At 39.4% G+C, this 10055-nt stretch overlaps 1 protein-coding gene across 1 annotated transcript; it reads left to right on the top strand.

The window, feature by feature from the left end:
* The first annotated feature begins 1629 nt into the window (after positions 1-1629).
* Positions 1630-5544, top strand: LOC124405221 (protein toll-like). The gene is made up of 4 exons (XM_046879933.1): positions 1630-2839; positions 3021-3324; positions 3762-4358; positions 4463-5544. The coding sequence occupies exons 1-4, from the start codon at positions 1632-1634 to the stop codon at positions 5471-5473; spliced, it is 3120 nt and encodes a 1039-aa protein (XP_046735889.1). The 5' UTR covers positions 1630-1631; the 3' UTR covers positions 5474-5544.
* The last annotated feature ends 4511 nt before the right edge of the window (positions 5545-10055 follow it).

The following is a 10055-nucleotide window of genomic DNA, read 5'->3' on the forward strand; positions in this document are numbered from 1 at the left end:
TCCGATTTTAGTCCATATAGTATACATTGAATAGAGTATCTCTTGACAGGATGTTTTCCAAATTGTTTATTTCACCGTCATATTATTTAGAGCTCATCATTGTACGGAAATCAGTAGTCCAGATATCGTTTAAGATGCGTCTAAAAACGTGAATTCAGTACACTGGAAAGTCAAATTCAGAGTAAAACACGATTTGAAGAAAAAAAAACTTCATAAATTATTTTATACGAGAATGGTAACGAGTTGAAGTTAGACTCGGTAAAAAAATATGTTGTAAATACGGTTGCAAACAAATCTTCAACGATAACCCATCGACGACAACTTCTACGACTATTTAATTTTATCAACCGACATTTGACCCGATGGGTCAAATGTGATCTTCTTACGCAGAAAATCCTTTTTTTACTCATGATAGCGCAGTTGGATTTCCCATTACTTAATTTTGTCATGAGCACATTTAGTAGATTTAAAAAAATGTATATAACGGATTTAGGATAATTTTTATGGAATTTGCAAGTATTAAAAATAACGTTTACTGAGAGAAAATTTTGCGTAAATCAACTAAATGTGCGGTTACGGGTGGTGAAATGAATATTTGCTTGTGTCGATTCACGATCTGTTGGCTGATCGAAATATTTGTTTTACCCAACAATTGGAATTTTAACTATTCGAATGAGAAGGAAAACTTTTTGTAAAACCAACAGTACTTGAATTGACACAGATAAATATTCACTTCACTGCCCGCAATCGCACATTTTGTTATTTGAACATTTTACTCTGAGTGTTTACACCACAATATTGAGTAATTTAAGAAAATAGTTCGGTATTATTTATGACAAAGTGCGGAAAAATTCGGATTTTATTATTAAATGGCGCACGGAGAGTAAGGAATTCTCGAACTGACAAAATAGATTTTCTTGGAATTTCATTTACTTCTCGTTCAATTCAACTATTTCCATTCGGTTAATTTGACGAAATGACTTAGCGGCGTAAATTCTTTGATTCAACGAAGCCCTTCTTGTTAGAATCGAATGAAGCATTGATTCGACTAAACCTTTTGATATGTGTTTCCTTTCATAGTCGACGTGAGGATTTAACGGCTTGGTTCGATTGTAGGTATATTAAGGGGATGCTTTAATGGATTTCGACGTCGTCCTATACAATTCCAAACGTCGAAATCCACGTATCTCAAACGCGGAAAAGGGCTCAATAGCCCCATTCTCTACGTCATTCTGAACAAGAACACCCCAACGTATTTTCATTTTACACAGAAATAAAGAAATGGCATTAATTCTACGAATTTACTATTGCGATTTCGTATTTCGCGCCAATTTTTCGCGGTATTACTTCAATAGCATGAAATTGGTCATCTGCTTTCTATAATCTGAGCAAGACTATGCCAATGGCAATGGCTTCGGATTCATTCTGAAGAAATGCAAAAAGTGCACGCCATATTAACTCTCATCTCACTCTGCTTTATGAGTATGTACAATGTATTTTGTACTTAATCAATTCATTCTAAACTGGAAAATGTGGATCGCGAGCTGCAGCATTATGCATTTATTTTTGTCCTTTCTTTAGGAACACATCAGTAGAGAGATTTTTGACTGGAACTAGAATATGTACAAAAAATGAAGAAGAAGATGAAGAACAGTGGACCAACGTGGCCGTTGCTATTGCTATTAGCCTGCATTGATCAAAGCTTGCAACAGCCATGCCAATATAGAGGGTCGGGCTGTTATTTTCAGCAGAATAATGCCGATAAATGCGAGTTTAATTGTCCGTCACACATCGTGCATTCCAGATTTGATATTCATATCTGGCCAAAGGATGCTGTGAAAATACAATGCAACAGTGATCCACCTTGGTCAATTTTCAAATTAAATTCAACTGGCGAAGTTGAACATGTGAATGAGGTTCGATTCGAGTCATGTTTTCTACCTGAAGTGCCGTTACACGAAATAACTGAAAGGATTGGCGTTCAACCGACAAAGAAGCTGGAATTTAAATCGTACAGAAATCTGAGCTCTATCTTGAAGCGCCGTCATTTGTCAGGATTTCCGAAAATAGAGGAATTAAGTTTAAATTTGAATAATTTGCGTCAGGTTCCAGATGATTTATTGGATGATTTCCCGGAGTTGATCACTTTGGAGTTACGACAAAATGAAATAGAAGACCTGCCCAAAAATTTTTTCAGCAATTTATCAAAGTTGCAGACTCTGGACCTCGGGAATAATAGAATGACGCGTATGAATCCATCGCTATTTTCTGGTCTTAATCGGCTCAAGTTGTTGCATCTTTGGGGTAATCGCTTGACTGATATTGATCCATACACATTTGTCGGTTTGACTGATCTAAGAAGCCTCGGTTTGCATAATAACAACCTAACGACCCTTCGCCCGGAGGTCTTCAAGTCTCTGACGAACCTAACCGACTTGAAAATTTCGGGGAATTATTTTACGTCGCTGCCTGAAGATTTATTATCCGAAAACCGCAACTTGACAAAGTTAGCTTTGACATTCAATCGAGTTGTTTTGATCACGTTACCCAACAGATTTTTAAGCAACCTGCCTCGACTACAAGACGTATACTTGCAATACAGTAAATTGACGCGCTTACCGGAAGACTTACTTTCAAATAGCTCGGCAATAAAAATTCTTGATTTAAATCACAATTCGTTGTCTACTCTTCCGAAAAACATATTCAAGGATTTAACCAATCTCACAAGTCTAAACTTGAGTTGGAACAAGATAACGAGTCTTCCCGATCGCATATTCCAGTCAATGGCAAAACTTGAGAGGCTGGAGTTGCAGAATAATAACATATTCAAAATTACTCAGTGAGTGATCATTATTTACACTTACACAAATGCATGTAATATTCATACTTTTCAATCAATCGCTAGAAAATATACAACTGATGAAAAGCTAGGCCAAGATAAGGAAAATTATCTACTTTCAACCTGTAAGGCAATCGTAATAATGTTATAAAATAATCAAGTATATTTTCGATTATTGCAGGAATTTGTTTTCGGGACTTGGCGCTTTGGATAATTTGAACTTGGAATCAAACGGAATGCGGATCATTGAACGAAAGAGCTTTGGGCCGCTAACGTCGTTGAAAATTGGACGATTATCGAATAATAAACTCACCCTGATTGATGACACGTTTCCAGGGCAATTTTCACCTTTCGATAGTTGTGTAAACTTAGTTGAACTATATTTGGCCAATAACAGTATTGCGCAGATTTTCTCAGACTGGCAGTACATACTGTCGAAACTTAACAAGATAGACCTGAGATATAATCAGCTTTCCGAAATAAAAGTGAGTAGAAAAATATACATGCAATTTACATGTGAATAATTTTTGTTAAAATATTTTCGAGTTTCAACTGACGCGAACAGCAAGCCGACCTCACGAAAAATTATCTACGAAATGAAGACTGATCAACATTTTTATCTTTTAGTAAATAGGTTCATTGAGTCGGATAATATATCACATAAACTCACTGCAATATGTTCTCAGCAAGTGAAACCATATTTTTGGACTGTAAAACAGCTATTTAATTCAATGGTGTTCATTAATTAAATTAATACACTTCAAAGTCGGTAGTAATTTTTCGTGAAGGAAACGTTCGTGTTAAAAAAAAAAAAAATATTTACGATGACTGTATTTTTGGAACAGTTTGTCGAGCCACGAATGAGCGATCTCAAGCGGTATTGAAAATTATTCATTCGATTATGTATTTCTTATATTTTCAGGCTGATGATTTGCAATTCTTTTCGGATAAGTTGACACTTGATATCAGACATAACAATATCAAAGTAATCGACTTATCCTTCGCTCCAGCACTCGTTAATTATCAACACACAAAACTCGCCGCCGATAGAACTGTAATTGTATTAGTGGATGAAAATCCAATTGTCTGTGACTGCAGCTTGAACAGTTTTCTCGAATATTTGGACGGACAGATGCATCCAGACGTTCAAAAACTGTTCCACATAAAACCTGACCAGTTGAAGTGCAGTGGCCCGGAATATATGACAGGAACACGTGTCGCAGATTTGAAATACAAATCTTTCGAATGCCACACGTTGACGTGCGTGGAGGAGTGCAATTGCCTGTTACGGGAAAATGATAATACTATCATCGTGAATTGCTCCCACAGAGGTCTTCGCGAAGCACCAAGGGGATTGATGAATCTGACGCGTCGCAACGTCGAACTTGATCTGAGGGGCAACTTTTTGACCGAGATGCCATCGTTTGGTAAATCAGGTTACGGGAACATCACGGCGCTTTTGCTTTCGCACAACAACATATCCAGTTTTTCGGCCACTCGCGTACCTCCGACACTTCAGGTGAATTCAGAGCCAAATTAAGAGATCGCTCGCAATCAATGCACGAAGTCTATTCGAGTAATAATTTCCGGGCACGTATTAATTTCTCAACGTTCTTCTTCTAGGTATTGGAGCTTGACGGAAACGACATGAAACGAATGAATACGACAGCTCTGGGAATTGTTGTGAATTCGACGCCCCTGAAAAGGTTGACGCTCCACCGAAATCCGTGGATTTGCGAATGCGAGGCGAACAGTTTTCGAGAGTTCATCCAGAATAACGGGAGGAGACTACCGGAGATATTGAATACGTCTTGCGGGGATGCAGCCCATAGAGGGAAGACTCTTTCAACGTTGACGGCTGACGATTTGTGCCCGTCTGCGACCAGAAAAATTATAGCAGGCAGCGTCAGTGTCGCGGTGGTCAGTTTGTTGTTCGGCATTGTTGCAGCGTTGTGCTTCAAGTACCAATTCCAAATAGAAATATGGTTGTACAGCCATCGATTGTTCGGCAAGCTTTTTCCAGAGGAGACAGTGGACAAGAATAAAAAGTACGACGCGTTTATAAGCCACGCTCACCAGGATCAAAAGTTCGTCGACGAAGAGCTGATCCCTAAGCTCGAAAACGGCACCGACGCGTTCAAACTGTGCGTTCATTACCGTGACTGGAATGTCGGGGAAATTATACCGGAGCAGATTACGAGAAGCGTCGAAGAATCAAGGCGCACGATACTCGTAGTCTCCCCAGATTACGTAAAAAGCGAGTGGGGGAAACTGGAGTTCCAAGCAGCTCATCGTCAGGCTCTCACCGAGCGCAGGAGCAGAGTCATTATCATCGTTTACGGCGAAATCGGGCCCACCGACCAGTTGGACGAGGAACTACGGGCCTATTTGAAAATGAACACTTACGTGAAGTGGGGAGATCCTTGGTTCTGGGAGAAGCTGGTCTACGCGATGCCTCATTACAGGCGGGGAAGACCTCGTAAAGAAAATGTACAAAGCAGAAGGACGCAGAGAGAAAAAAACATATTGAGAAAGCACCAGCAACTCCTCCAACTTAATCCGGACAGAAATGTACTCGTTCATCCGCCCGGAGCAGCGGACACACGACCTCCTCTTACCATTCATCGTGTATAATCAGATTGATTTAACACGAGAAAGACAGAGTTCAGACGCGAAAATAATCGGTGGAAAAGACACGATTCCTGCAAATCAGGGAGAATGCAGCAGTATTATCAAAAGGCATGCACGACGACCTGCTGAATCACGTGTAGATAGCCGACCCTTATGGTCGTCAATCTTGTTAAACTATTCTTACGAGACGCCTGTATATGTATTGACACCATAAACAAATATTATATTCAGACGCGAATGATAACACGGTCCATCACATTCAACCGTATCAACCTGGTTGAATGTAATGAATAATAGTATAATAATATTTGTCTGTAGCTAGTACCTACAATTTAGAGCATAAAATATGTATTTCGTGCTCGAGAATGATAAAATATTGATTATAATGAGTTAATTTTACATTAATGACAAGGTGTATCCTAAATCTTTTAGCGTGGAGCCGTGTATTGAAAATAAAAATTAGGATTCCTGTGACATCCTGTAGCTTGTGCATTCGAATAATTTCCAAGATTTTTAGCAATAACCTAAGCGAGCAAGTTATTATTGAAGTGGAACCGGTGTGACCGTTGATAATCCATAATCTTACCGTCACCGTTAAGCAGTAGATCATACTGATTCAAACTTCACTTTTCGCGTCTGCTGGGGATTCAACACAGTACTAAAGACTGTAAATTTCTACAGCTGGATTTGACAAGTTTTGAATAAACACCTCTGACCATGGTAATGCGAATATCTTAACGATCTATTTTCTCGAAATGACCGTACCAACTTCTCTCGGTAGTTAGAGAAATAGGGTAGTGAACGTTCGTTTTTATTTATAGTGCATCATTACATTTTGATTATGTCGTAAAGGGTTCATTTAATTCCTTGTTCAGTTCAAGGAAAAGGTAACGATTTTTCGAACAGTTTCCCGGAAAACTTAAAAAATTCATAGGTCGTCAGGGATGCACAGTCCGGTGTAAAGGAAATTGACCAAAAAAATAGTAATCCCGAGAGTTTTACATGAGCACACATTTTCGGTGGAGAAATGGAGATGTTATGACGTTAAGAATCGGCTGTTTGATGTGAAGAATATTGAAAGTGAGAGCAACGATCGCGTAGAATTGAAGCTGTTGAAGGTGTTGGAAGTTGATTTATTTCATAATACTCCGTACGATTACTAGGGTACATCTGCTGGAGTTGATATCGGATTTATTTAATGAAATGAAACAGTGGTGTGGTGGGAATAAGGAAAGACACTTAAATATGTGAACTCAGCACGAGATCAATCTTAAGTAAACTGAAATCTGAGAGTGACGATTAGAATATTCGGGAGGCTATAAATAGCATTAACCTGGCAACTTGTTAAAACAGAATACACTGGCACTCAAACACTTGTACTAGAATAAAAAGATGTAGAATAAACTGTCTCTGGATTTAAACAAAAACTGAACAATTATGAGTTTATCATTTTCCTTCTCCCTTAGTTCTAAATACCCTGAGGGAATGTCATATGTTTTAGCAGCAACTTCCGCTCCATTCCTCGCAGCATATTCCAACTAGCCACGTGCAATCGATTTCTCGGGTAAAACTACGTCAGACTTGGGTATAGAAAAATTCTTTGGGGGATTTTTCGAAGGCTTCGGAATTTTCTCAAAAATCAAAAGGGGTAAGCCTTACTTTTGGTCATTTTCGAACCGAAAGTTGTTCGTCTCGGAATCGATTTGTATAACCATCTCTAGAGTAATTCGACCCCCAGGAACTCATAAAACACATCAAAATAAGCGTAGGACCAGCAGCGAAGAAATAACGATGAAAATCGTCAGTTTTTCGGCTGTAACTTTTGACCCGTTGGTCGCAGCCTATTGGAACTGCGCTTAATCGATTTCTCTCGCAAAATTACGTCGGAATAGTGCCCTAGGAAATCAATTCCAGCACTTTTCAAAGTCGTCGAAATTTTGGCCAAAAATACAAAGGGGTTAGCCTTACTTTTTTTTTGGTCGAAAAATTTTTCGTCCGGGAATCGATTTGTTCGACCTTTTCTAGACTAAATGGACCCCCAGGAACTCAGAAAACACATCAGAAAGAGCGTAGGAACAACAGCGGAGAAATGGCGATAAAAATCGTCAGTTTTTTGGCTGTAACTTTTGATCCGTTGGTCGCAGCCTATTGGGACTACGCTTAATCGATTTCTCTCGCAAAATTACGTCGAAATAGTGCACCAGGAAATCAATTGCAGCACTTTTCAAAGTCGTCGAAATTTTCGCAAAAAATACAAAGGGGTCAGCCTTACTTTTTTTCTGGTCGAAAAATTTTTCGTCTGGGAATCGATTTGTTCGACCTTTTCTAGACTAAATGGACCCCCAGGAACTCAGAAAACACATCAAATAGAGCGTAGGAACAACAGCAGAGAAATGACGATGAAAATCGTCAGTTTTTCGGCTGTAACTTTTGATTCGTTGTTCGCAGCCTATTGGGGCTGCGCTTAATCGATTTCTCTCGCAAAATTACGTCGGAATAGTGCCCTAGGAAATCAATTGCAGCACTTTTCCGACTCGTCGAAATTTTCGCAAAAAATACAAAGGGGTTAGCCTTACTTTTTTTTTGGTCGAAAAATTTTTCGTCTCGGAATCGATTTGTCCGACCTTTACTAGACTAAATGGACCCCCAGGAACTCAAAAAACACATCAAAAAAAGCGTAGCAACAACAGCAGAGAAATGTCGATGAAAATCGTCAGTTTTTTGGCTGTAACTTTTGATCCGTTGGTCGCAGCCTATTGAGACTGAGCTTAATCGATTCCTCTCGCAAAATTACGTCGGAATAGTGCCCTAGGAAATCAATTGCAGCACTTTCCCGAGTCGTCGAAATTTTGGCCAAAAATCCAAAGGGGTTAGCCTCACTTTATTTTTGGTCGAAAAATTTTTCGTCTGGGAATCGATTTGTTTGACCTTTTCTAGACTAAATGGACCCCCAGGAACTCAAAAAACACATCAAAAAAAGCGTAGGAAGAACAGCAGAGAAATGTCGATGAAAATCGTCTGTTTTTTGGCTGTAACTTTTGATCCGTTGGTCGCAGCCTATTGGGACTGCGCTTAATCGATTCCTCTCGCAAAATTACGTCAGAATAGTGCCCTAGGAAATCAATTGCAGCACTCTCCCGAGTAGTCGAAATTTTCGCAAAAAATACAAAGGGGTTAGCCTTACTTTTTTTTTGGTCGAAAAATTTTTCGTCTGGGAATCGATTTGTTGGACCTTTTCTAGACTAAATGGACCCCCAGGAACTCAGAAAACACATCAAATAGAGCGTAGGAACAACAGCAGAGAAATGACGATGAAAATCGTCAGTTTTTCGGCTGTAACTTTTGATCCGTTGGTCGCAGCCTATTGGGACTGCGCTCAATCGATTCCTCTCGCAAAATTACGTCGGAATAGTGCCCTAGGAAATCAATTGCAGCACTTTCCCGAGTCGTCGAAATTTTGGCCAAAAATCCAAAGGGGTTAGCATTACTTTTTTTTTGGTCGAAAAATTTTTCGTCTAGGAATCGATTTGTTTGACCTTTTCCAGACTAAATGGATCCCCAGGAACTCAAAAAATACATCAAAAAAAGCGTAGGAAGAACAGCAGAGAAATGTCGATGAAAATCGTCTGTTTTTTGGCTGTAACTTTTGATCCGTTGGTCGCAGCCTATTGGGACTACGCTTAATCGATTTCTCTCGCAAAATTACGTCGAAATAGTGCGCCAGGAAATTAATTGCAGCACTTTTCAAAGTCGTCGAAATTTTCGCAAAAAATACAAAGGGGTTAGCCTTACTTTTTTTCTGGTCCAAAAATTTTTCGTCTGGGAATCGATTTGTTCGACCTTTTCTAGACTAAATGGACCCCCAGGAACTCAGAAAACACATCAGAAAGAGCGTAGGAACAACAGCAGAGAAATGGCGATAAAAATCGTCAGTTTTTTGGCTGTAACTTTTGATCCGTTGGTCGCAGCCTATTGGGACTACGCTTAATCGATTTCTATCGCAAAATTACGTCGAAATAGTGCGCCAGGAAATTGATTGCAGCACTTTTCAAAGTCGTCGAAATTTTCGCAAAAAATACAAAGGGGTTAGCCTTACTTTTTTTTTGGTCGAAAAATTTTTCGTCCGGGAATCGATTTGTTCGACCTTTTCTAGACTAAATGGACCCCCAGGAACTCAGAAAACACATCAAATAGAGCGTAGGAACAACAGCAGAGAAATGACGATGAAAATCGTCAGTTTTTCGGCTGTAACTTTTGATTCGTTGTTCGCAGCCTATTGGGGCTGCGCTTAATCGATTTCTCTCGCAAAATTACGTCGGAATAGTGCCCTAGGAAATTAATTGCAGCACTTTCCCGAGTCGTCGAAATTTTGGCCAAAAATCCAAAGGGGTTAGCCTCACTTTTTTTTTGGTCGAAAAATTTTTCGTCTAGGAATTGATTTGTTTGACCTTTTCTAGACTAAATGGACCCCCAGGAACTCGAAAAACACATCAAAAAAAGCATAAGAACAACAGCAGAGAAATGTCGATGAAAATCGTCAGTTTTTTGGCTGTAACTTTTGATCCGTTGGTCGCAGCCTATTGGG

Source organism: Diprion similis, chromosome 1 (genome assembly GCF_021155765.1).
Source record: "Diprion similis isolate iyDipSimi1 chromosome 1, iyDipSimi1.1, whole genome shotgun sequence".
Lineage (NCBI taxonomy): Eukaryota > Metazoa > Arthropoda > Insecta > Hymenoptera > Diprionidae > Diprion > Diprion similis.